Below are 27702 nucleotides of genomic sequence, written 5' to 3'. Positions count from 1 at the left end.
CCTTAGTCTCCCTGGGACTGTTATTGTGGTATGCAAATGCTCTGCCAATCCATCCAAGGAGGTCTGGGGTTTTGTATTGCTCTAAAAAGATAATTTAAACAAATCCAGTCTTTTGGTTTACTTTTTATACCATTTTTTTATGTTAAATATTTCTTTTATATGTATTCTTTTGTTGTTCTATTAATATTTCTAATGAGAATTGATTGCTTATCTTGTGGGTGTTCTGGGATAAACTTTCTCTCCATTTTCCTCATTTTGTTTAAAGTATAGAGGTAATTTTCTTCCCCACATGCATTTTCTAGAGCTCTTGTAAATTAATGTATGCGTCTTCAATGAGTTAGAGGAACAAACAATATATAGCAACCCAATTTAGAATCAGTAGCACATGAATAACATGTTGCTATTAGCTGAAGACCCATTATTTTTTGCATATAAAATGCAATTAAATATTATTGTTAGTAGGTTTGTTGAAGCTCTGTGCAAGGATTCTCAATTATGCCAACAGACTATCGTTAAAAGGCTGTGTAATGCTATAAATAGATGTACTATAACTTACATAAATCATTGTACCAGTTTCTTCCTAAATTTTTTCATTCAGTTAAAATTATTATCCAGCCTTTGAAAGGCATAAGTACATTGCTGCATAACATAGCATACATTAGCATTTTAAAGATATGACTGGCTGAAGGTGGATTGGTTGGCAGTGTGAACAGTATGAATGAAGACGAACCTGAAAGAAAAGGCAGTGGCAGTGCTATAGTGTACTATGTCTGGAATGCAAACATGGATGCAATAGGTGAATCTCAGGAAGCTCTGCTGACAGCTGAGTAGAGCAGTGTGTCTTTGGGATACTGTAAAATGCAGGTAGTTGTAAGGTCTGCAAAGTTTATGATACACTATCAAGGGCATATATAAAAAAGGAGTCAAGACAGCTTGATGCTTGTTGAAACTTTGGTAAAAATAAAAAGTGTATGTTGTGAATATGTGTAGGAAAATAGCCATCCATTTTGAGGAAGAAAGTGATTTTTATAGATTATGATAAAAATGTAGAAGCCATGGGATAAGCAGATGTTACTCATAGTAATGATTTACAGTGGTTTTCAGAAAAAAGCATGCTATAGTTTTTCATACTAGTGGGAGTAAACTAAATGATCAGAGTCTCAGTGGCAAGATAAAAAGATGCAATGTTATGGAAATTGATAAGGACTTCAACCCTTTTGGGATCTTATGTAAGCAATGGGGCAGAACAACTAGACAAACTGTGGACTGTGGAGAGCCATGAGAGACAGGGTGAACATGTAAGACATGGAGAAACTGAAGGAGTGACCACAATGCGTACCACTACTAGAAGTAGTTGGAAAGTTTCCAAAAGAGATTCAATATCCTTTTAACCCCCCCCCCCCAAATCACATCAAAATATAGTCCTTTCCACTGGCTTCACTGGTATCACTGTTAAAACCAAGAAATGGCATACACCAAAGGATTTTCATCCACTCCAGGTATCACCAGATGCCCTGTAGATGACTCTGATCATGACAGATCTAGTGTCTAGATCTAGCGTTCAGATCTAGAATCATATTCTGATCAAACCTGGTTTCAGAAAGCTTGGAGTTGACCAGGAATTGATCAAGTTCAGTGGTATTGCTCAGATTTAAAAGCATGTTAGCGCATGAAATTGTCATTGAAAATGGTTATAATGAGTTTCAGAAAACTCTTTAAATCATAATAAACAGCTATGGTACAGGAGCAAAGTGGAAAAAGTCGTAATGCGCACACACAGCAGACTTCAGAACCACTTTACTTAGGCAGTGGTTTCAGATCTGGAAAGGCTGTTGCTGGTATAGTCTGGGTACCTCTACTATGTATAAGAAGGGCCAGCCATTTAGTCCATGAAAGTACTTGACTAGAGTTCTCCCAACTAGCTACTGTAATAACTTCTGTGGCCTCCTTGTGTCAGCTTTATGTGGCCTCTTTGTCCTCATAACCCTACGTCAAAGGTGGTTCTTCCACTTCCTCTTCTGGGAGCTGAATTCATCAAGAGATCTGCCATGGAATAGTCATTTTCAAGCAAGTTTCTCTGATACACATGAAAAATCTGGTACAAGATCAGCATATGGTTCAATAACTGTTTTTGTCTAGTATATCACATTTTTTACAGTTAGCTGCATTGCTACTGAAAATGAGGACCATTGCCAAAACTCTTCTGTCTCTTCTTGAGCATAAGCATAGCCTTTACATACCACTGTTGTCTTTTAAGTGACTCACTGCTTTCCTCCCTTTCCAATTGTAATATCTGAAACCTTCATAAATTAAACTCTTTTCCTAAAAATATCATAGCAACTAGTCATTCACCTGCAATGAGACACATTTTCACTGAGAGGAAGAAACAGTGGGTAACATGACTGAAAAATCTAACATTATTTGACAAGTCAACTTTATTATTTCTGAAATGCAGTCACTAGCAGTTCTCCAGTACATTGGCTTATCTTAAAATATACAGGAATTTCAAGCTATTAATATGGGTAGGTAATAAGACACATTTTTAAGAAGTAGAAAGAAAATAAAATTACTGATATGATGCAAGGTTTTCATTCCATGGAAATGTGTGCTTGAATTGGTAAGATGCTTAGCCTAGCCTTACTGAATGAATCAGTTTCTTAGTCTGAAAAAGCCCACATATTTAAAACAAATAAAATAAATTGCTCTGACAAGAGTTTTTTATTTTGTGAGGTAGATTTGGAGTTGGGAACCTTCTGGCATCAACTGCAGGGTGAGCGCACTGACAGCTACTTCTGAGTCACTGCCTGTGTTAACACAGATGCAGGGCTGTTTACCCCTCAGTGAAAGATGTGCTGTTGAGCAAATTAGCAAAAAGCACTGCAAGGGCTGCTGTAGCCACACCATACCCATCACTTTGTGGTAATTATAACTAGTGCATGATTACCATTCTGTCCTTATTGCCACAAGTTCCTATCTGTCTTGTGTCTGATACTTCTATGCAGGGCAACGCATATGCAGGAGAATACGCTTGTAAGTTTTATTCAGAAAAGGAAGATTTTAGCCTTTTAGCTGTGGAGCTGTACTGGTGGCTTAACTGCTTTTTTCAAAGGGACTAGACATGATGTAGGATAACTATATCTGAAAGTTACGTAGCATCCATTGTTGAACACACTATTTTTGAAATGATTTTTTTATACATGCATATATATAAAAATGAGTATTGTAATGAGTTACAGCAGAATGAGAAGATGGCATAGTAGGGTGTTGTTGTGTTTTGATTTCATTTTAACTTCATGATGCTAGTCTCAGCTTTAAGAAGTTTGAAAAATACAGTTTTAAGGCATTCTGAAATATTTGTGCCCTTTAAACTTGTAAGCTGGTATATAGTACTTAATCTTATAAATAACATAGAGAACAAAGTTGGCCACTTACTGAGAAAGGTATCTTTAGTTATGCTTTAACACACTTAAGTTACCCACTCTTGCAAGTCGTGTTGGGTGAATTCATGCTCCTGTTGATACAGAATGTAATTGCATATAAAAAGAAATAGTAAAAGTTTTAAATGACTCTTTTGTGTTGTGTAGTTTGCCTACTTTGCTTACTTGGAAGTATATTAAAATGTTAAAAATCAGTTGTAAAAAAGTGACTTCCCCTCCACCACCTAAAGCATGAATAATAGTTGATTGGGGATCGTTCTTGCTTGCAAGTGAAAAAAAAGAAAGGAGGGGGGGACTTGAGGGCAGAAAGGACTAAAAAGGCATTAGATTTAATCCATTCTTAGTGTTCAATACCTTGTTATCATGATTGTAAATAGGTAAAAGTAATTTTATATAACTGCAAGAGCATCTGAAGTTTTTTTTGATTGTACAAAAATGAACGTTTTTGTCTTTTTCAGAGTAAGTTCATATTCAGGAGCTATGCCATGTGATTCCCTGTAATAAATCTAGTCCAAGTAATATTTTTATGCTTCTGCATCCATTGTGGAAGAAAGGAGTTTCTCATGTTTATGGAAAACTCACTACAGAATTTATGTCAAGGTGAAGCGTTAGGATGAGAGGTCAAGGAATAGATAGACTAAATAAAATAAGTGGCAATAAACCCTTGCATCTGTGTATTCAGCAGAGACATCTAAAGAAACTCAGGAACAAATCAGCTGAAATGCTGCTGCTACCTCTTATGCAGTCTCTCACCAAGAGTTGTGCTGATCCTGAAGCACAGAAGGGAGGCAACTGCGATGCCAGTAGTGGCAGAGCTCCAAGGGAGATCAAAGCACTACTGACTTAGAAGCGCGGTGTCTGTTTTGGGTATATTAGTAGAAGTAGAATATAAAATCCCTGCACATTTGGGTGAGGGTGAGGTTAGGAAGAAAAGTCGAGACAGCTACTGTAGAGAAAAAACTAAGAATTCTCAGACAGTTTTAGTGATCCTGTGGGTAAGAAAGATCCATTTGATATGGGCTACGCATACTTCTGGAAGACAAGAACCCTCCCAAAAGGGTCTTGAAGGAAGTAAGCAGCCATGGGACAGGACAAATGTCTTTGCATGATCAAATATTTTTAATTTGATTATTTGCCCTTATGAGAAATATTTTAAAGATGTGTTAAAAAAAAAAAGTTCCTCTGATGTCCCTTTAATTTTCCTTTATGCTCAGATTATTTTAGAATAGCTTTCTGCATTCAAATTAAAGATTTGAGTGAAAGTTGCTTATCATAAATTGCTTGTACATAAAACATGTATGAGTCCTAGAAACAATAATTTCTTGTTGAAGCATGTTCCACCAGTTTGCATAGTGTTATTCACAGAAGTGCTTCAGTTTTCACAGTACACCACAGCATGGAGATCCGTCAGTTTTTACAGTAAGCTTTATGCTATCAAAGTAAATCTGTAAATAAATTTGATTTGCTATGTAAGCTATTTTTAGATCTGTATTCATATATAAAATAACCCCTGAGTATGCAAGTATAAAGATGATAATTTATGTACATATCTAGAAGGTGAAAATAATACTGAAAGAGTAGTTTTCTGGAATTCATAAAGTGCAGATTGGCTGTTTTTTTTCTCACGTTACTGTAGCCAGATATATTTGTTTATGAAGTAACATTGATGTTTAGGGTAGGATGAATTGTTACTGTAAAATTGACAGCAGGCATTTTCTTTGCTTCTTCATAAAAATGTTTTTTTGTCTAGTGTTTGAAAATAAGAACTATGTTTATGGCTGCATCTTTCAGTGTAGCTTGGGCCTCAGCTTTTGGTGCAGCCCCACGCTTTCTTGTTGACCATTTAAAAAAGAAAAAAAAAACCACAAAACCAAAAAAAAGGAAAAACATCAAATTTGAAATCTGGACAGCAGGAGCAGACATTTCCCTTTCTGTCACATTGAAGAAACATGATTTATTGTTCGTCTTCCAGTTCCTCCTGGACCACTTTTTTTGTTCCTTTCTGTTTACTCCCTTCTGCACTGTAAGTATTAAAATACCATACATATGCTGTTAGATTACTGTACCACTTGAATGGAAAAACTACATTTGGGGAGTCATCCTTTCGGTGTGCTGCTCCTACACACCAGAAACAAGCTTCTGAAGAATGCAGAGGTGAATCTATAGATGAGGAAAGTTAGCTGAAACCAGCAGAGGAGGTAATCAAAACGTCACCTTCCCCTTAGTGTAGAAAGAAAAACGAACTTGGAAGAAGTTGTGCTGGAAGACACAAAGTGACTGGTTTGGGTGGCTATTACTGTCCTGAACCCAGTGAATTTTGCACTGCTGGAAGAGCTGTAGATTTGCCAAAAATTGACCAGCTGCACTGAAACATCTGTCAGTACTTCAGCATACAGCCTCAGACCAAAGCGCCAGGCTTCTTTGGAGACTACACAAGGAAAAAGATACAGGAGAACAGCAGAAGAACTGATAGCACACCAGACAGATAAGATGCAGACCTTTACCTGTCAAGCATTAAATAAGAATTGCCTTGTGTATGTGCAATGATAGTCTTTGGAAGTTTTTATGAACTAAGGGATTAGCTCTTGCCTGAAAATTTCTATCTTGACTCACCCAAATATGGAATAATCTTTTGCCCCAAACAATTTATAGAATTTGCTCATTGCACAGGCTGCAATTCATACAGGAATAGGCAAAGGCTTAACCTTGATGGGTCACTGAGAGAGGTTATTCAGACTTTCAGTATGACTATTCAAACACTCAGTATGACGTAACATGACTCATATTGATCCTTGGGTGGAATAGCTTCCAGTCTCAAAACAATTGGGATTTATTTACAGCACAGTTAACTTATTTAGAAAAGTTAACTCTTCAACCAAGGAAAACTCAGAATTGCTGCTGAAACAGAGGAAAATACCAAGACTTGAAAATACATCTTTTCGTTGAGTCCTTGCAGGGCAGAGTTTCCTCGAGCCTTCTTCTACAAAGCCCTTCTAGTTCAACAGCTTCCAGTGGATTCCAGCATTGAAACAATCTCAGCAAGTCCCTTTTAGGTCTCTAGGGAATCTTCCTGTCACCTTCACGCTTGGTTGACAGTCTTCTCTGCAGAAGTCAGTTGCACTGCAGGAGTGTAATATCCTGCTTCTTTGTGCTGTCTCCTTGCATGCTCTGTTCTGTCTTCTGAAAGGTTCCTTCTGCTTCACCTCTCAGTGGTTCTCATTTAGGTGGATCCTCAGAATGCAGCATTTGGAGAATAACACTCCCTTCCAGTCACACCCCATGGAAAAAAAGTATTATTTTTTTTTTAATACTGAGATTGTAAACTGCAAACAAGCAACTTCTGCAATGACCCAAACTGAATATGTGGGCCACTTTTCTGTAAGAAGACATTGATTCACCAGAACACAACCATTTTTAGCACATGTTCTGTGAATTCTTGGCAGGATTTAGCATTTACATGTTGCTAAGCTGTGCTGGATGTGGCAATGCAAGTGCTGCTGAATACAGATATGAGGCTGTCATTTTAGGGTGTGTCTTGGAGGCTTTACCAAATCAGGAATGAAAAGGAAATTGGCTTCCTCTGTCTTATTAACAACAACTGTGTGCTAATAAAAATAAAAAATATATATTTTATAACATTTCTTCATACAAGTGACTGAAAATGTGCAGAAGTCTTATCTTTTGCCATTTTCTTCAAAGTAAATGCTGGGAACAGTGATGCTAGTGTAAAAAAGAAGGACATATTCTGTAACCTTTTCTAATATCATGCAGAAAGAGTTTTTAAGCAGTAAAAAGAATTCATGAAGAAGACTGGAACAGGAGCCAAATGTTAAAATAAGCATCCTGCTACACTAAAATTAAATTTTAAGTTCTGCCTGCCTTTCCAGGAATTATGGTTCCTGTGTGCTACATAGTGGGCATTATGTACCTGTATTGTTGAGGATAAATAAATTATGATCTTGGGAACCACATGCTAAAATTTTATCAGTTTATTATATATACTCAGAAAAGGGTGTGTCTTCAAAATTAAATTCTGGTTTCCTTTAATTTTATCTCTTTAAACCACAACACAGTCCTCGTCAATAGGTTGTTTTCTGATGGATAGACAAATTAACCCATGTTTAAAAAGTGAAGTTTCAAAATTCATCAAATTAAATAGAGGCATTGAGTGTACTGATAATGTATGCTGGAAATTGTCAAAAAGGATTTTAGATAAAGAAGTCACAAACCATTTCCAAATTTCTCAAAAGCTTGGAAGTTATTAAAGTGCAGTAATCATAGAAATAATTATCCATGGCATATTTGCCATTAGATATAATGCTGCCAAAATCATCAGCTGTAGCTTTGGTATTTGTTTTTACTGTCTATTTAATTCATATTCACACGTACAAATGTGCTGGCATCAGTGTGTAAACTGTGATTTCAAAGCAACGGAAATAAAATGTGGAATTAGTAAGAATTAGATCCATATAAAACCTCTCAGCATGTAAGGCTATTATTCTGTACTTAATCCCACAAGATTACAAACCAGGACCAGGTTTTCCATGTGTTGAAGGACATTTGTCAAATATCTCTACTGAATTGTACATCCCATGAGAGAGAAAGAGGGAGTGCAGCAGCCCTTGTGCAGGAGCCTGGGGATGAGGGAATTCACCCAGAGCACAGTGGAGGCAGGGTATCTAATATATACTTCAGTGATTTTTATATCATTTCATTTTGCAGTGGATTAGTTTCACCTGAAAAAAGCTGCTAGGACTCTACTTTCAAAATAACCTCAAACTGATAACATTTTTCCTCAGGGATAGGAAGAGAGAGGAGTCTTTTTTGGGAGATGACTATTTTGAACTCAGGTCTCCGTGGAGTGCATGGTCTAACCCCTGGATCTCTTGTTAAAACACAGAAAATTCTAGGTCTGACACCCTGTTTCTGCAGCACTGGTAGCTATGGCTCTGTACGGAGCCTGTGTTATGTTAGCAGCTGCGGGTTGTGGGGGGCTGCAGTGGTGAGTTGTGAGGTGGGTGTTTCGAATTGACACGTCAGTCAAAGCTGCCTCCAGCCTACCATGAGGTGCATAAAAACAACCATGGAAAAAACTGCTTTGTGCACATAAACTTGCCCATTGAGCACCAAAACCATACCTAATCTGAGGCCCATGGTGCCCCTGCCCAAACAGAGTTTAGAAAGGAACAGGCAGCTGCTGGAGGTAGAAGACAACCTATCGTAGTGTAGAGGACTTGCACATCAAAAGACGATACCTACATCCCTGACGGACTGTAGCCCCTGGACAGCTCATACTGGAACAGTTTGTTTGTTTTCCAAACGTGCAATCAACAATGGGAGGTTTGGTTTTGTTTGCAATAAACTAATTCAATCGGAATTCTCTGACTCTAGACTGTTTTGCCTACAGCAGACCCCCAAGCCAAAAAAAGGGGCTTCTTACAGCTTCTTACCTGGTGGCTCTGACTACAGATTCATAAGCAACATCCTTTTCTGGGCATTTTGTACTTATATGCCTCCCACCCCTTCCACTTTCAGCTCTAATTTTTCTCAGTCACATTTTTAGATTCTGATTTTCTCTGTGCATTACACACACACACATTTTTAGAGCCTGTCCTCTTGGGATTGGCTTTGCTTAGGTGACAAGGCACTTGAAAGTCTGGTATTTACCATCTCAGTCTTTCTGTGGGTTAAACTGGAGTTTCTTGCATCCTCATGCCTAAACCTACCACACTGGTTTTCAAAACTCTGTTTTTCTTGTTTATTTGCCAGTGGGATAAACGTTTGTCATTTAAATATCTCTATATTTAGTAGCTAGTGAATATAATCATTAAAGAGCAATTGGGAGATTTCCACAAGATACATATTCCATGAATAAGCAAAAGAGAAACTTTCATTCCCAAGGTAGAGATGTAATGCAAACGATTCTTGTTCCTTTTTATTTAGACCATTGTAAGGAAACAAAAAGGTCTGCTTTATGAATGCAGTAACAGCGTATACCCTGCAGACATCTGCCTGTTCTTTGATTTCTACCTAGGGTGAGTCAGCTTCCTCTGTCTTCAAGGCTAGGAAGTGAGCAGCTGAATGAATAGTGATGCTTACTGCTGCTCAGAAAAAAGATGTTAAAATATACAGCTTGCGTCATTAAAATTTATCATCGCTGTTTCGCAAGAAGTAGGACAGATCCTCACTGTAGGCTCACTTTTCATTTATATATGGATGAAATGAATTTTTTGAATTAGCTTCTGCTTGAATAAACTTCTCCCTCCATTTAAATAGGCTGCTGTACTGGAAAACCAATTGTTATCTACCTCTACTCTTGCCTAATCTAATGCAGAGATTGAGAGTTTTGATTAATTTTCATTGTTGTCTGGTCCTGCTTCTGACCACTCTGTCTGACCCACTTTGAAGTGTTTGTGGGCTCCTGACAGACATAGTTGGGTGACTGATCATTGGTTTTGATCTTTATTTTATGTGGTGACTAACATTTGATCACACAAACGTATGGTATCTGTATGGTATCTGATAAAATAGTGGAAAATTACCAGTGAAATACAGAAATTGATTCTTACGTGCTTAACTGGTACTCTGCAAGAGGGTGGCTAAAACATCAGCAAGGAAAGTCTGAGGTAGAAAGAACCAGTTTCATGCTACCTAGAAAAGCATGGAGGAGTTGTGTTGCCAATGTACTTCAAACATGATGCTCTAACTGAAGGGTAATGTTGTGCCTTACAAATGCTTTTGGTTTTGCTTTGGATTTGATGCTTGCAACTACAAGGTTTGAGTCTAAACTGGGCAGCTGAACAGGAAAACACTTTCTTTGGCAAAAGGGCTGCATAGATTCTCAGGGAATATTTTCCTTGAAATGTCCCATGGATGGCTTAGAAGACGGAAGGAGAGCCATGTAGCATTTTGTTCAGTTGTAGTGAAAAATATACCATAAAACTCTTCTCATCAAAATGTGAAATCAGATGTACTGTAGTTAAAGGGTTTATTTTTTAAAAGAATAAAAGAATTGTATTGAGCAAATGCCAGCATTGTAATACTTCACCATTATTAAGGGCTGATACAGTAATAACCATGTTAATCTCATCAAGCAGATTCTTTGTAAAATTCTGCTTCTGCCTCTTCAGCAGTGATCTTGAGATATAGAAGACTTAAAGCAAGAGCTAACAGAGTCAGACAGAAACAAACCTTGAAATTGTGTCAATTAATTAAGAAGCTCTGGCTGTGTATGTCGTTATGTTCTGGTTTTACTCTATTGTTTTGCTGTTTGATGACTTGTCTCTTGAACAGCTGCAAGATAGGCACATATTCTGAAGGTGTAGTGAGCCTCATTTGAAAAATTAGTCATAGACAGCCTGCATGTGCAAACTATAATTTATGCATAAACATTAAGCATCCCCTAAGCTCCTTGAAGGAATTTGTCTTTGCCAAATACGTGGTGAGCTTGTGCATTTAAATTAGCTCTCAGACCCATACATTGCAACTGTCGCAGCAGAGCAGTGCTTTCAGGTAGCCTTAGTGTTATTTGGAGATGAAGGTGACTGGCTAGATGTTTAACAGTATATTCACAGAATTACTCCGCAGCAAATGAGCATGCGGAATGGCGTGTATTTAGCCTGAAAACCAATATGTGTGTTTCTCTCCAAAGCCTGTGTTTGTTGTACTGTTCTTGCTAAGGGAGCAAATCATGACATGGGTGTTTTGCCATGGTCTGGTCACTTGGACCCTTGGTGGCCATTCTGGGCCTGCCCCACTGGCCTAGCTGTTGGGTTGGTCCCTGCCCCACTGGCAGCCCCTGCTCAGGTCTCCTTTTCTCACTAGAGCAGCTGCCAGACACTTATGGGTTGTCTTCTGCAGAACATCTTCATGAGGGAGTTTATGTACCATGTCTGGTGAAGTAGCGAGGACTGAGAGGATGGTGCCCTCATTCTACTTACGTGTATTGACTTCCTGGTTTGATATCAGCTCCTGGTATTGCCAGCCCTGAAAGTTCACCTATAGGATCGTGAAGATAAGAAGTCTTACAGTGCTGTGCTTGGGGACTTAAAAAAAAAGTAGTTTTCTGTAAGAAAGAACCCAAAGCAAACCATAGATGAATGTTGTTAGCAATGGGGAGCCCTTTAGGAGGCTGTTAATGAACAGACAAGAGTTCATAATTCTGTCATCAGAAAAGATGTCAGCTGTAGTATAAAGCCTTTACGAGCCATGAGTGAAAGCAAAAGCAGCAATTATTTTTTTTTGAAAAGTAGTTCAATATGACAAAAATTGTGATATGTAGACTTGTAGATGTCAGGAAAAATCCTTGCCTGTTTTTGTCAAGGCTGATGACAGTGTTTTGAAAGTATTCCAGGAAAAAAGCCATCCCAACAAAGGAAGGGGCTGCCACTAGATAGGAAGAATATAAACAACTCACAGGAAATAAAAGGTGCTGCTATGATGGTTTTGTATTTACAAAGAAATGCAGTGATGTACTCAAAAACTTGTGGGAAATTGAGTCATATGAAAATGTTTTTAACTTTTTAATGGGGAACAGATTTGGGTTAAGTAACTTTCCAAAAGTAGTAGATTCCAGTAAGGTGTTTGGTGCAAAGATTCTGGGCATCTGGTTAAAAGTACTGACACTGCTTCCTGTCAAAAAAGATCAGTCTAATGAATCTAGAGTGGGGTAACTGGAAATTATCCGTGGAGGTGTTCAACGACTTGTCCTGTGTCTCATATCCTGCAAGAACCAGTTCTCATTGTTTATGCTGTTATGCATTTTTTATTAATGATGTAGGAGATACATGAAGGCAATTGCAGACAGTTATTTTTGCAGAAAAGCCAAATATTGATCTGATAGTAAATACCATACTATGCAATTCTTTATAAATTATATTCATCAACATAGTTTATAAGAACAGTCTGGAAAGTCATGTTTCTAAAAGCAAAGAGTATGTAACTTTCAAAAAAAGTTTGGATACATAGCAGATGGGGAACTCCAGAGATGTTACAGCAGGAAGTTGTGCAGTGGAAGTCATGGACATGTTAAGGGAAGAAAGCAGGAAGGTATATGTGTGTGTGTATCATTCTGTTTACTGGAGCACAATGTTAGGATTTGTGTCAAATTACCTTTAAAAAAATGTTTGAAGGTTTTTGAGGGTTTAGAGAAGAGAGTGTAGAAAATACTCAGGAGCAGGAGATTTATGGAGCCAAGTCTGTTTACCTGATCAGAAAGAAAATTGAATTATCTGATCAGTGTTTAACTTCACTGGGAAAAGACTGTGGACATTAATCTTGAGCGGAGACAGATATAACAGGACCAAGACTTCAAAGTAAGAAATACAGAACACATTTTTAACAGTTTTAAACAGTTCAGCTGATTAACCACTAGAACAAACAGCTAAGGAGTTGATGAATTCTCCATCTCTTTATGTCTCTGTAATCAAGATTGAATACCTTTCTTGCTGTGTGTGAGTAAAATGCAATTTATTGGTCTCAGTACAAGTAATAAGGGTGGTGGAGGTTACTAATATAGGCTACATTTAAGGGGATAATAATGCCTAATTTTTTAAAAAAAACAATTTCCTCTCCCAGTTAGGAGTCCAAGTTAGCTTTAAAAAAAAACAAATTTACAGCTGCTTAACATTGTGGGTGTATTTAAGAGAACGTTCATGAGATCTGGGTAAACAGTACAATAATTTGCCAAACAAATATCCTGTTGATCACCATCTCTATATGGCTGATAGATCATTGTGTGATCAGGAATCACAAGATTCCTGTTTTGCAGTTCATTTCTTTATACCTTTCAAGGGCAGCTGAAAATCATATTTTGTCCATATTTATTTGTAAACTTTGTTGTGAAGCTGGATTGCATGTATAGGCAATTGATTCTAGAACTCTTACTGCTTACTTACTGGCCTGCTCTATCAAACTTGCTAAATAAATAAGTAGACATGTGCCACAGGAATATGGAAACAACCCAACCCACAGAAAAGTAGAGTTCTATATTCAGCCCCCTCAATGACATCGTAAGGGGCAAAAATGGGGTTTGACAGAACAAGAACTCAAGTAACAGTTTGACGGATACCACTGAAAATCCTCAGTTAGAAAATCAAGGGAGGATGACACTTGTTAGCCATCTACTGGGGTCCAGATTGACTTGTTCAGAGAAGAAAGGAGTTCTTAACCCTGTAGTACTGAAAGGCACCACAATTTTTTAATCCATATGGATTGTATGCTCTTTTATCCCTAGGACTTAAAAATCTCAGCTATAATTTGAGCAGTGAGGGGAAAGCAGAGCCCCAGAGAACACGGATAGTCAGGAAATAGTCTTGTGTACATCAGTCTCGTGTGCTGGTTGTAAGACCATGTTGGTAATATGTCAGGGAAAGACATTTGTGAGCAAATTTTCATTATTGCTATAGCACAGCAGTTTCTCTTTCACCAGAAGCAGGTACTGTTATTTTTAGTCAGAAGACTTTTAAATGCTGCATCTTGACCTGCATTCAGAATTACTTTGGCTTATTTCTTACAGGTTATAGCTCTGAGGATGGCTTCTCTGTCTACTACTAATAGGCAAGTGTTTTGTCTCAGTCAGCCTTGTATGTTAGTTCACCTAGTTTTTGCTGTGTGGCTTTTCTAGCTGAGAGAATAGTACAGAATGTATTATCAAATAAAAAGCCTCATAAGCAGCAATCTTGATTTGCTATGTTTCTCACACTGTTTCAGTCTACAGTAGTTTTAGTGCGCATCAGGCACTACAATCTGATTAGTAGTTGGGTTTGATCCTTTCACTATGCAAATTATAGCCACCAGAGATAACAAAACATGAAGGAAGAGGTGTTCTTAAATCCGTTGCATTTCTTGGGCTCTTTCAGCAGAAAGAGAGGGAATAATGTATTTGCAACTTTTGTATTTAGCTAGCTGACAGGACCAGCCACAGTCTTCATAAATAGTTGAGATTCAGGTTCTTTCACAGTTGTCTTTTAGTGAAAGAAATAAGAATTAACAGTCTGGTGAAATGCAGTATGTGACTTGATAACACATTAACAGACATCTGGTAACTTCAGGACAGATATGTGAGCACTCCCAGGCTGCATGGTGGAGAGGGTGGCTGAAGCATTTAGGTATAGCTGGGTGCGGCAGGATATTTTGCAGCGTGCTTCACCAGTTGCAGCTCTCTAAAGCCACCTCTGGTTGTAAACTTCTCTTTTGTACAGGGGAAGTGGAGGAAGGAAAAAAATCTTTGGAGAGAAGTTCTGATATGATGAACAGATTCGCCAGGACCTTTAAGCAGAACAGATTAGTGGTCTGGCCTGGAGAGAAAAAGGAGGGGAAATATCTCGTCTCTCCTGCTGTCCTCTACAAAATAAGGGCATTCTATTTTCCCTTTTCTCTTATGATTCTTTAGCTTGTAGATGACTTTACCCTGCTTCGTATGAAAACTTTATCTGTTACCTTTTCTACTGCTTTCTTGAAAACTATTGCTTTTCTATTTGACCTTTTGCCAGCCTGCCTAGGTTTCAAAGACCAAAGAAGTAACCTGGACCTTGAGTGTCTGCCTTACTGCATGCATGGAATCCCAGCAGAGTCATAGGAACGTAGTCAACTAGGTTGTATTTACTGGCCATGGTATTACAGGAGCACAGTGATGTAAAATTGGAGCTAAGAGCACTCACCTTTTTGCAAGCTATTACATGATAATTATTACCAAATGCTGACCCGTCCTGTACATCACGAAACAGCAGATTTCTGTTATATAAAGAGCAGCTTGCAAAAGTAAGCTTTCATTATAGAAAAATGTCCACTCGTTTTGCAGGTTTTCTTTATAATTCAGCAAAATACTTCCATGAAGCACTGGTGGACTGCATTAGAAATAAAAAAGTACCAGCCCCATGGATGTGTACTTGAGGTCACCGTCTTTTTTGGCATATCTGTTTCTTTCTCTGACTCATTCATGAGCTTTTACAGCTGCTTTTCCCTTCCTCACTGGTTCAGAGTTCTGTGTTTTGTGCTTAGCCAAAATTAGCTTCTCTTCTCTGCCTATGAGAAAATGGGAAATTCCTGTTCAGTTTTGAGGTGGAGTATAATCAAAGCGGGAAGGGTTTTTCTCTTCTGCAGAGTTCAAGCTATTCCCTTGATCTAGTTTTCCGGAGTAGGAATTCAGTGAAAAGCTGTCACAGATAAAATGGGCAAAATTAAAATATACTGATGTAGGAGAACTTCACAAGGTTAAAATTAAGCGTATAACACCAATAAAAACTAAGGAAAAATATGTAGAATTCTAAACAAAATATTCGATTTCCTTTTAGGTTAATATTTTTAGAAAACTTCCATTTCTGGAAAAGTCCAACATTTTCAACATGTTCTGTGTCTTGATTTTGTCTTTTCATTTTCAGTCAACAACCACCGAAACTATGGCTAAACATTTAAAAAATATTAGCCTACTCTTGCCTAAGTTGGAATGCATTTCCCTGAAGTCCTCTGAAGAGTCCTTGCAGCTCTTGCTTTATTTGCCAATCTATATTTCCCACATCGTACTCAGATGTTGAATAGGTTACTGTATATAACTTCTTCAGATGTTTTTCTAATATACACAAAACCTTGAAGATGTTAGATGTCAGTAAATGTGTATATATTTCTGTCAAGTTGTTCAAGGAACTGATTAATTTTGGAGGCCATACTAGGCAAATGCCCGAGTGCAAGCCTCATCAAAATGTTCTAGAGTATTGACAATAGCATATGCTTTGCACAGTATTGCTGCCATAATAATTTCATTCTTCTTACAAGAAATTGTGGATATTTCATTTTAAATTTTAGGAGCGTCTTCTACTGTCTTTACTGCCGGCTCACATTGCCATGGAAATGAAAGCAGAGATCATTCAGAGGCTACAAGGTCCCAAGGCAGGCCAGCTGGAAAACACAAACAACTTCCACAATTTGTATGTTAAAAGGCACACCAATGTAAGGTATCGTACTGTCAAAAAATGTATGAACAACATTCAGAGAAATTTTGAAAAGAAAGTTAAGGGAGTAATTAAGAAAATAACTGTTTTAATATGTTTAATATGTTTTTCAAAACACTCATGTTAATATCAATTAATTTGATCAAATGCTAACAATTCCATGTTCCAGAAGAGCAGCAAAAGTGATAAAGGAGTTGTTTAGAAAAAGGCACTCATTAACTGGTTTTCTTCATAATGCCTTGATTTTTCAGGTTAAATTACCAAATCCTGCTTTCATGTGCACCATCAAAACTGTAGTTCATGTCAGTTTCATTATTCTGAATTTGTAATTTTCTTACCTGGAACAATTCATCAGGTTTTATATAATGTATGTAGAGGCAGCTATATTACATATTACTTAGCAGTGTCTGGTTTGGGTACTGGCATACCTTTGTGAAGTCTGGAATGCCTGCTTCCAGGTTTTGCTGTTGATTGCTAAATCTGAGTTCTGCAGATGGAAACTGTGACGAAGTTTCTGTTCATTTCTGTTGCAGCATTTTGTATGCTGATATTGTGGGATTCACTCGCCTGGCCAGTGACTGCTCACCAGGGGAATTGGTGCACATGCTAAATGAGCTGTTTGGCAAATTTGATCAGATTGCAAAGGTGGGTTTCTACTGGGCTGCTACGGTTAGTTTAAATAAGGACGTCATATTTAAAACGTTTTTTCTTCTTGAGACTCTTTTACCTTCAGGCAGTCTTTCTGAGGCTTTGGCAGGAAGACTAGACTTGAAGCGTGTGAAGGAAAAATCTGGCTCTGCACTGAGTGCAGCAGTGTGTTTCTGCCAGTGTGACAATCTGTGAAACCCAAGATAGCTCTCTAACAGGACCAATAGAGACAGCTCATGGAGCCCAGTAAAGCCTAATGGCAGATGAACTGCTCTTTAAATAGATTTTTTTACAGTAACAAGGATTAAGAAACTCAAGAAAGAAAATTGATACAATCAGTTTTCAGATCTCGGGAAAAACATTTAAGAGGCTGGAGGGCAAGAGAGACAATATTGACCGAAGCAATTTTAATTACTGACCACAGCATCTTGTTTATTCAAGAAAAGATTCAAATACAATCAGAAGATTTTGTCCTTTTTATTTAAGTGCTACTTTTATAAAAATGCAACAAATTTCATGCTGTGTGTGAAGGTGAAATCAGAAACACTAAAACATAAAAATTTTCTGTGTTATTAGTTCAAAAACTATCACCCAGTATTGGTAAAAAAATAAATCTTTACATTGCCTTAGAATACAAAAGATAGAAATATGATTATGATTGATAGTTTCAGGAAGTATTCTGTGTCATATTACATCTTCAAAGTTATAACTGTGGAAGGCTAGGTCTTTTGATTTCGTATTTCAAACAGTAGGACTTTGTTTAGATTGAGTACGTGATACTTTGGCTCACTTCTTTAATCTAAAGTGTGAATACCACTGCAGATACATGTTTTTCAGTAAACTTACTTCCTGGTTTTGCCCATTAAGGACCATATGAGCTCCTTAATGCAATCATCCATACAAAACTCTTTGACAGGACTCCTTTTTTAGCTTATTTTTCTCAGCTTTTCTACTGGAACAAGCTTCAGTAGAATGATTTTGCTAACAGTATTTAAGTCAGCCTTTGTAATCATAACCCTGAATTTATGTAATTCAAGTGAAAAGTGATGATCTCAACTTGCTTTTTCCTCCAGGAAAATGAATGTATGAGAATTAAAATCCTAGGTGACTGCTATTACTGTGTTTCTGGACTACCTATATCTCTTCAAAATCATGCCAAGAATTGCGTGAAAATGGGATTAGACATGTGTGAAGCCATTAAGTAAGTGCTGAAATTTTTGTTAAATACTCAACAATTAAAACTCTGTCTTTTCTCTCATTATTAAAACTCTGTCTTTTCTCTCATTTGCTGTGCTACTGGTTGAAACATTCAGAACTGAAGTAGTTGGTGTGTTTCACTACAGGGTCCTGCAGGGTAATATTGATGTCAGCCTCAGCAAAGAAATATTGGGTTGTGCCAGGCTATGTTGTCACTATACCATAAAGATGATTAAGGGTCTGGAGCATTGTTCATATGTGGGAAAGCTGAGATAGAAGGGACTGTTTGTCCTGGAGAAGAGAAAGCGGAGGGGGAAAGATCTCATCAGTGCATTAAGTACCTAAAGGGAGAGTGCGAAGAAAAGGAGCCAGGCTCTTCAGTGGTGCCCAGTGACAGGATAAGAGATGATGGGCACAAACTGAAACACAGGAGGTTCCCTCTGACAATCAGGAAACATGGGGCTTTTTTCACTGTGAGGTTGACTGAGCACTGGACAGATTGCCGAGGGAGGTTGTGCAGTTTCTAGCCTTGGAAGCACTCAAAATCCAACTGTTATGGCCCTAAAGAACCTCAGTATTGTAGTTTACTTGTTAAGCAAGGTTCTGATCCTGTTGGCTAATTTAGAAAATATTTTGTGAGGAAAGGACAATTAAAATATCTTCCACATTTTTTTTTTTTTTAACCAAAGTCAGATAATTCACTGCCTGTAATTCATACCTGAAGTTCTTGTTATCTTTTAGGAATTAAAGTACTGTAAATGGCTACTTAAAGCAGTTATCATTAATGGCACAGACATTAGAAAAGCTAAGTTTCCTTTGACTAAAATTATAGTATATCTAGGTGAGTTACACTTTGCAAGAACATATATCATGTGAAGGTCTGGATATTTGGTAGTCATCTGTGTGATTTTTTTTTTTAAAACAAATTGGGCTTTGGTTTTATAACTTGGTATGCTTTTCTGTAAGTTTCATGGCCAATTTTGATGGTTTTGCCCAAATCGCATTTATGACTGGCCAGATAGCAAAGTAAGAAATTACCTCATCCTTTTGAGGTATATGTGTGGTCTGCACATCATCATGAAATGGATAGTCATGTGTTGCCTCAATTAACTAAACAGGTATGCAAAGGTGATTCCTCTGATACTTAAATACTACCCTCATATGAATGTAATTGTAGTCACAAGAGGGTTTTGGCTTTCAGTTACCTGGTCTTGTGATTTGATCCATGGTAATTTCTGTATGGGCAGGTTCATTAATGTAAATTTTGCTCTTTTCCTTTCAGGGTATTCATGGAAAAGGTGTAGTATTTATGGAAACTAGGATTTTGATCTCCTTGCTTTAGGGATCTTTTGTAAAACTAACCTCAGTACAGGAACTGGGCTGCTGCATTTTCTAAAATGTTTTTGTTTCATCCAGAAGACTATGTTTGATTCACTCTGTCTAAAATATCCTTTGTGTCAGATATGAGGGGGGTTTATATTCAGTCACTGAGTTGCAAACTGACTCCTCAGTGTGTAAGTTACTGAAATAAAGCAGTTTGCTGTTTAGGTTAACAGTTCTGTAGAGATTTTACCACCTGAATATGGTTTTGTGTTCCATTCTTTTTGAAGCAGAAAGGAGGAATTCTACCAAACTTCTGGGTGATCTGTAGTACAAAGCATTATTCCATTTTGTTTCCTAATGATGTGTCCATTTGGAGGAATTCAGCCTCACTACACTAGGGATTGTTTCCCGTTAAATGTGTTAGTAGTCCCATTGATTAATCGCTTTGTTTCCCTCCTCTGTGTTGGGACAAATCCACTGTTTCTTATAGTCTGCAGCATACTTGCCCAGGAGTGGTATGCTCACCTTATCAAACCATAGATGCCAGTGCTGCTGATGATGTTGAGAGCTGGCCACCTTAACTGGGTGCTTTAAGGCTATATGTTAAGCTTTTTGTTAAGGAAAAAATTTGTTTTTTTATGTATGAATATTATGTACTGTTTTCCTTCAACCCAGCTTCCATGCCCTTGTCTGTCTGGTGACTTCTTAGTTTAAATGCTCTCAACCACACTTTCTCAAAGACTGTCCTTGACTTGCTAGTGTGAAATGAGTTCTGTTTCAGAGGAAAGTGAAACAGTTGGATGAGGTGGTTATACCAATTTGTAAGCTAGATACAAAATAAAATATTTTTGTAGGTGAGATTTCATTCCTGAAGCTCTGAGCCAAAAGGCAACTATGGTTTTAAAGCAGGCAATTTGCAGGAGACTAAATGCTCAAGGCTCACTGAATGTGTAGAAGTGCGTTCAGACAGGTGAGTCATAGACACATTAGTCCAGAATTACCAATAAATAAAGCTCAGGTAAATAGGGTAGATGCTTTCTTAATGACCAAAACTCTTGCTTGTGTGAAGTAAAGTTGCTGTAACTACCTACCAACTACAGCTAACCATGCCTATGAAAAATATAGAAACCTTACAAACTCAAATTTCAGGCTGCAGTAGAAAAAATACAGTCTTGATGAGTATTTTGACTGCCTAGCCATGATGGGCATACAGACTGTGGTGTGCTAAGGGAAACCAGAGAGACCGTGGGAGCAGAAAATGAAATAATAATGGGAAATTTCAGATGTACTTGTGTAGGTAAGGCAGGTGTCCTATGGGGGTGTGATAGATTACATTCTTAGACGCAGTCAGTGCCTGCATAGTCATAGCAATTGTTCAGGGAGCAGAAGAGAGAAGTAGTAAACCCTAATTTGGTCCAGAGTAAAACTTGTAATTTAAAGTCTTCTATGGTTTCTTTAATTTGTGGGACAGAAGAGAACATTAAGTTCTGGCACATATTTTACTTGTTACCCTCCTTAACTCCTAAGAGCTTGTTATAAAACAGACTTTATGGCTTGTGCTGCAGAATATGGCAGGGCAGCCATTCAACAAGCAGTCCTAGAGGTTAAATGTTCCTCTCTCTTCTCTCTCTTCCGCTTTTCCCGGTTTTATAAACACTTTTTTTTTTTTTTCCAAAGTTAAAAGCTTGTGCCATATTCCTTTTGCAGAGCAAAGTGGTGTTTGTAATTTGCTGACTGCTTACGAAGCTCATTTACAAACAGTTCGTTTTCACGTGTGCCAGCTACTTGAGAGCAGTATAAAATGGCAAAGTGAAAAGAAATGCCAATAAACACTTGAAAGAGACTGAAGGAATTCAAAAAGCTTCTTGTTTCATCTTCTTAATAACTTCAAAACACAGTTTAATAAAATACTTTGTCATGCTCCCATTATTTTTAATTTCCCAGAAAAAGAACACTTGAGTACTACTACTTAAATGTAGGATTTACCATATCAAATTAAGCCTCTTAAGTTCTATACCCCCTTTCAAAAACATAAGAGAAACAGGCCAGATTAATTCTGTAATGACTATTCTTATCGTTGAGACTGAAGATGTTGCTAGAACTATGAACCTGACTCATATATAGGAGCCATTTGCATTTTTTATCCCCTGTAAGTGAACCAGCTTGTAGAATATCCTGAGGTGATGTGGTTTTCATCCTTCCTCTTAGATATGACAGATATGAGAAGGTCTCCAACATAGATATTAGGGTCTTGAGATAGAAGGGCACATACCAGTAGTTCCAGATCTCCAAGAGCTTCCTGTGGAACAAAAATAGTCTCTGTGTTCTACCATGAGACCAAATATTTCCACTACTTAGTTCATCCCTCCCAAATAATTTCAGATGATAATAAAAGAAAGGACTTCAGTCATGGACTTGAGGATTAATATTTGCTACAAGTAGTTGCAAATATAGATAATGGGAAAAGTAAGATACAAAAATAATGCTAGCATAAAAAGAATGGAGGCAATGTTAAAAATAAATAAGAGTCGTTACTGATAATTTGACTGATAAACGAAAACAAAGGCCTTATTATGTATGCTAACATGTTTTCATCTCAACTGCAGGAAAGTGAGAGATGCAACTGGAGTTGATATTAACATGCGCGTAGGAGTGCACTCTGGGAATGTGCTTTGTGGTGTCATTGGACTACAGAAGTGGCAGTATGATGTGTGGTCACATGATGTTACTCTGGCAAATCACATGGAAGCTGGGGGAGTGCCAGGGTAAGAGCCTTCTCTGTTAGCTTTGGTACACGTGGACTTCTGTATCACAGAGAACTGCATAGGTGCCATGTCTTCAGCCATCAGTATTGAGCGCAAATCCCGAATTAATTCTTACTGCTCTTAGAAAAAAAAGGGGCACTTAGTAATTCCTGTGATTTAAGGAGTATTTCTTTGTGGATGCAAACTTTTAGATTTATAGCCATTAGAACTAAAAATGAGATTAGAATGACTGTAAATGAAGTAAGCAGCATATAAAAAGTTTATCAAAAGTTAGTAGAAACAGTTGATCAGGTTCAAATTATGGTTTTGATTGGTGTTTGTGATTCTGTCATTCTTTCGAAATATAATTTCAGCCGTGTTCACATCACCTCAGTCACCTTGGCACATTTGAATGGAGCTTACAAAGTGGAAGATGGGGATGGAGATGTGAGGGACCCGTATCTGAAAGAGCATAATGTTAAGACTTACTTTGTAATCAATCCTAAGGTTGGTAGCACTTTTATTTTGTTGCCTGTCATAGTTATATTTGAGCAGGACCACCAATCTCTCTAGTGAATATTTTTAATTCACTACCAGAAGATATTGATCAGAGCTATTACTAATGCCCACAGATACATAATGCTTGCATTGCAAATCTTTCCCGGTTTCAGAAATAAGTCTCTGATATTTCCCAGCAATATCATTAAGAATTGCAGGTTCTTAGTATCTCTCCATTTTTAAGTTCCTAAGCATGGAGGTAAGTGGTACGAGACAATGCATTACTACTTCAAAAAGTAATGAACACCAAGGCTGATATCACCTTTTATTCTCTGTCAACCAGGGAGAGAAGCGAAGCCCTCAGCATCACATTAGACCTCGACATACTCTTGATGGAGCCAAAATGAGAGCTTCTGTCCGCATGACCCGGTACCTGGAATCTTGGGGAGCAGCCAAGCCATTTGCACACTTGCACCACAGGGACAGCATGACCACTGAAAACGGCAAGATTAGCACAACAGTAGGGGCCTACTTATGTCATTTCGTACAATTTAGCAATATTTGAAAGGAAAAGGGTGCTCACTGCTAAATATGTGGATATTTCTCAGAGAAGATACACACGATTGTACAAGGCATAAACCCAGTGAAGTTGCTGGGAGCTCTTCCCTTGGCTTCTGAGCTTTAGGTTAGACTCTGAAGAGCCATGTCTTGCTACAAGTGCATCTCTGAATTATAAGGAGTGCAACATACTGACTAAAGTACAGAATCGGACCCTCTGCATGGGAGCCCCAGTCACAGCATGAAGAGTGGCTGCTATTCACCCTGCGGAAAGACATTTTGAACATAAAGCCAGAATGCAACACCTCTGGGAAAGAATACTACTGATACAGAGGAATTCCCTGAGATTTATTGGCTATTTAGACACATCCTCCATTTAGAACATGGCCAAACCTAGAGAATATTCAAACCCAAATTTTGAATATTCTTGTGGTGCCTGGGGTGGACTTTATTAGAAAATTTCTCTGGGAACCAAATCCATACTCACTATAACATCTGCCTTTTGAAAGGGCACTAACCACTCATCAGCTGTGGCTGATGGCCTGAGTTTCATAGCACTGTCTATACTGCAATGTTACATCTCTTACACTGAAAATATTTCTTTTTAATTTTGCTAACACTATTTTACTGCTGTCAGAGAGATGCTGTCAGTCCACAGCTTGTACATTGTTTTATCTTCTGCATCTAATTCTAATAGTTTTCAACATTGGCATTCAGTTTTATTCCTGTTACATATGAGAACATAGGATGGAGCCACCTAACCCATCTTGTTCAATAAATACAGTGCATCAGAATGTAGATTGTGACATGTTCATTATGAAAGTATCCAGCCATCACTATTAATCACAAAATAAATGTGACTGTGATGTGATGGCTATAAAAAAAAAAAAAAAAAGACCATTGCTTGTATTTGGCCACACAGATCTGGTTTGTTGTTTTGGGTTTTTTGTTTTTTTTCAAAAACACTTCACATTGTTTTTTGCTGAATCTTGCAGGAGTTTGGGTTACATTAAAAAAGTGGAGACTTTGAAGCAGTGACTTTCTAGTAAAACAAACATCCTTGGATTCAGACTATTGTGTTAGTTCCTTAGTGTTTATAACAATAGATCAGTTTGTCTCCAGGTCACTCCATCTAGTGAAGTGATGGTTCCCTGGCTGGATTTTTCTTTTATGTAGTTTTAATCTAATGCTGAAAGTATTTGTATTGGAAGCTTTTCTCCTTACTTGATGCTGTTTTCAGCACTATTTTTAAAACAACTTAGTTTTGTCAAAGTCTGTTATAGCTGATAGATATTTTCTTTTTTTTTTTTTCAGGATGTTCCCATGGGGCAGTATCATTTTCAGCGCTGCAGAGAGAGGTAAATTAATTTTTTAAAGTTATTTATTCATATAAAGTCCATATAAATACATACATATTCATAGGCATTCATATAGATATGTATATAATGCATGCTTTCAAATCTTGAGGGCCATTTCTCACCAAAACTATTTTTTCAGCTGATACCTCTTACATAGAGAAGGGCTATAAAAACAGTTTTTTCAGACATGTTACTTAAGAATTGTGAATACACTTCCTGCTAACAAATACCATTATTCTGAATTAGTATAAGTATGTTGATGGGCTGTTTCTCTAAACAAGCCAATTGCTCTATCAGTGAGGAGAAAATTATATGCAGGAAAATGGAGAGGAGGCACAGAGGGGAAAGAAAGAGGAAGATGGAAAGGGTTGCCAATAATTTGTGTTACAACAGCTAATAATATGTACTAAAAGAGACATTTTCTATATTTTGTTAGTTGCTTTGTATTTGCATTGTGTTTTATCATTTCAAAGTCTATAGTATGTTTACAGTAGTAAACATTTGAAAGCTATTTTGTGGTCTTCCTGTAGTGCTCTTGCTACAAAAGATGTTTGCAAAATCACGGTAGCTTTATGTTTTCATTTACCTGCTTAGTACTTCAATGACTAGGGTAAGAGACTGAGAAAAGAAAACAGTCTTGAATGACATCTGCTTAAAAAACAAGCTTAGCACTGTCAGAAACCTGGGATGATTAATTTCTATTTTAATGACCTGATAACAATTCAGATAATGTCTTTCTTGGAAAACTGGAAGTAACATCACAAATACTGTAAAAACATTTGAAAGAAAGCTTTTAAAAATTGTGGGTTCATTGTCTTTGGTTGTGCAAATAAATCATTCTGTCTATTCCTTCCCTGTCTCTCTACTTGGTAAATGTCTCCTCAACCAATCCCGGGTTACCAGAGAACTATGCAATTACCTAAAATAATGCTAAATTCCAGAATATGAACAAGTTTTGACTGAATGTGCATGATAGTAATAAAAGCAGTCTCTGATTTTAAAACTGAACATTTGCACTTGGACAGTACATCAAAGGGACTTCTACTGGCTTTATGGTAAAGATAATTGTACTGTAGTATATGCAAATGCAGTTCTTTAAGATTCTGAGATGTTCTTGCATTTGGTTTCTATATTCCTCTCCAAAATAGATCCAAAAGTTGCAAATGTTACCATATGTCTTGATACCATATTACAGAAGGATCTTCTAGAAACTGTTGCTGGAGTCTAATGTCCATTGTGAGGCATATAGCTAGGATTCTAGACAAGCTAATTAGTCATTCCCACAGGAGAGAGCTGAAATAATCAGCACTTTAAAAATCAGTTTTTTATTAGGATATGAAAATGTGGGTTTTAAAGTCTGAATATAGTCTTCTGGTTATGGCAGTCTTAGCTCTTATAATACTCTTATGTTGTTAGGGAGCTGCCAAGAGGATTAAGTGTGATTAGATAATGTCTCCTCATTTGTCTAGTTATTTCTCCTAGGAAGATTGTTTCATATGGGAAGAATAAGTTGTAAGAACTTTCTTACCTAAATTCTATGCCATTGAATAGGTATGAAATCAGTCGGGTTGTTTATTCTTAAGTACACTAATACAATTTCTGTATGAATTTGAATCCTGCAACAAGTTATCAGTTTGGGGAAAATAACTCAAAAACTTGACGTTGTACAAAATCCATGGTGCCTCTGATGGAGTTTAGTTTGTAGGTTAAGAAGATTTCGCTAAGCAAACATTGGATTTTTAAGTTTTCAAGAGGCAAAGGCATAATCTGGCAATATTTGAAATATTCCCTTTTTAAGGAGAGCGCAGTTGGTGAAAGGACTGATGTTGTTTGCAGGAACATACATTAGCAAAGACAAAACTGATTCTGGTGATGCTTTGTTGGGTTCATGCTGAGTCCAGTGAAAAAAGATGCTTTTTGTATTGTAGTTGTGTTATAAGTTATAAACAGAGAAACATGACATATATTTGAAACTCATTTCAGACTTGGTGCTCAGTTTTCTTATTAAAAATACTAAAATATTGTCAAGAAAAGAAGTTATCAGGCTTTCAGTGGTGAATACTTATTAAGCCTTGCTGTACTAGCCCATTATTGCTCATCATACAATTCTGAGAAGGAATATTAAAAGTAACTAGAAGAAACAGAAATGTTTTATGAGTTTGCGCATATTTCCATTCTTCTTCATAAATCCATAAAACTATGGAAACCTCTTCTTCAACCAGCATTTCTTGAACTCTCTTGGGTTGGTTTTTGTAGGTTTTTTTTTCTGTGTTTTTTTTTCTGTTTGGTTTTTGGTTGGTTGGGTTTTTTTTTTTTTTGGTCGGTTTGTTTGTTTTGTTGTTTGGGTTTTGGTGGGGTTTTTTACAAAATGTTTTCTTGTGGTTATTTTTTAGGTGCTCACTAATATGTAAACTCTAGATTTTTGTGTGTGTGTGAGACTGCAGTGTGTGCTGGGTTTGTTAAGAGCTTATTATGAGGCTCAGTGTACTCGATGCCTACAGCTTGCTATTGCAGAATAAATGTCATGGTTTAAACCCAGATGCCACCTAAGTACCATGCAGGCACTCACTCATCCCTTCTTCCTCCTCCCTGGGCAGGATGAGGAAGAGAATCAAAACAGAAATAACAAAGGGGAAGAATATAAAACTAGAAAGAGAAAGCAGGGATGCACAATTGCTCACCACCCACTGACCGATACCCAGCCTGACCCGAGTAGCGATTGGTCCCTTCTGGGTGACTCCCTCCAGTTTATATACTGGGCATGACATGATGTGGCATAGTTTGGGTCCCTTCGGCTAGTTTGGCTCAGATGCCCTGTCTCTGCTTCCTCCTTGCTTCTTGTGCCTCTCCTTACTGGCAGAGCATGAGATGAAAAGTCCATGATCAGGGTAAGTGCTGCTGAGCAACAACTAAAACATAAGTGTGTTATCAGTATTGTTCTCAGACTGAAGCCAAAATGGAACACAGTACCAGCTACTAGGAAGAAAATTAT

The 27702-nt window shown here is 37.5% G+C and overlaps 1 protein-coding gene across 2 annotated transcripts in view; it reads left to right on the top strand.

Moving 5' to 3' along the window:
• ADCY2 (adenylate cyclase 2) overlaps positions 1-27702 on the top strand; it is a 209046-nt gene that overhangs the window by 121780 nt on the left and 59564 nt on the right. For both annotated transcript variants that reach the window (XM_057428819.1, XM_057428818.1), the window contains 7 exons: positions 16239-16387; positions 16918-17029; positions 18106-18233; positions 22159-22317; positions 22671-22803; positions 23138-23314; positions 24667-24710. In XM_057428819.1, coding sequence (XP_057284802.1) covers positions 16239-16387; positions 16918-17029; positions 18106-18233; positions 22159-22317; positions 22671-22803; positions 23138-23314; positions 24667-24710 — 902 coding nt within the window. The remainder of the gene's footprint in view (positions 1-16238; positions 16388-16917; positions 17030-18105; positions 18234-22158; positions 22318-22670; positions 22804-23137; positions 23315-24666; positions 24711-27702) is intronic.

This window comes from Pezoporus wallicus, unplaced genomic scaffold (genome assembly GCF_028554395.1).
Source record: "Pezoporus wallicus isolate ANWC-B61680 ecotype Strahan unplaced genomic scaffold, APGP_CSIRO_Pwel_v1 contig_6658, whole genome shotgun sequence".
Lineage (NCBI taxonomy): Eukaryota > Metazoa > Chordata > Aves > Psittaciformes > Psittacidae > Pezoporus > Pezoporus wallicus.
Note: the sequence above shows the minus strand (reverse complement) of the source record. Positions and strands in the feature narration are given on the sequence as shown.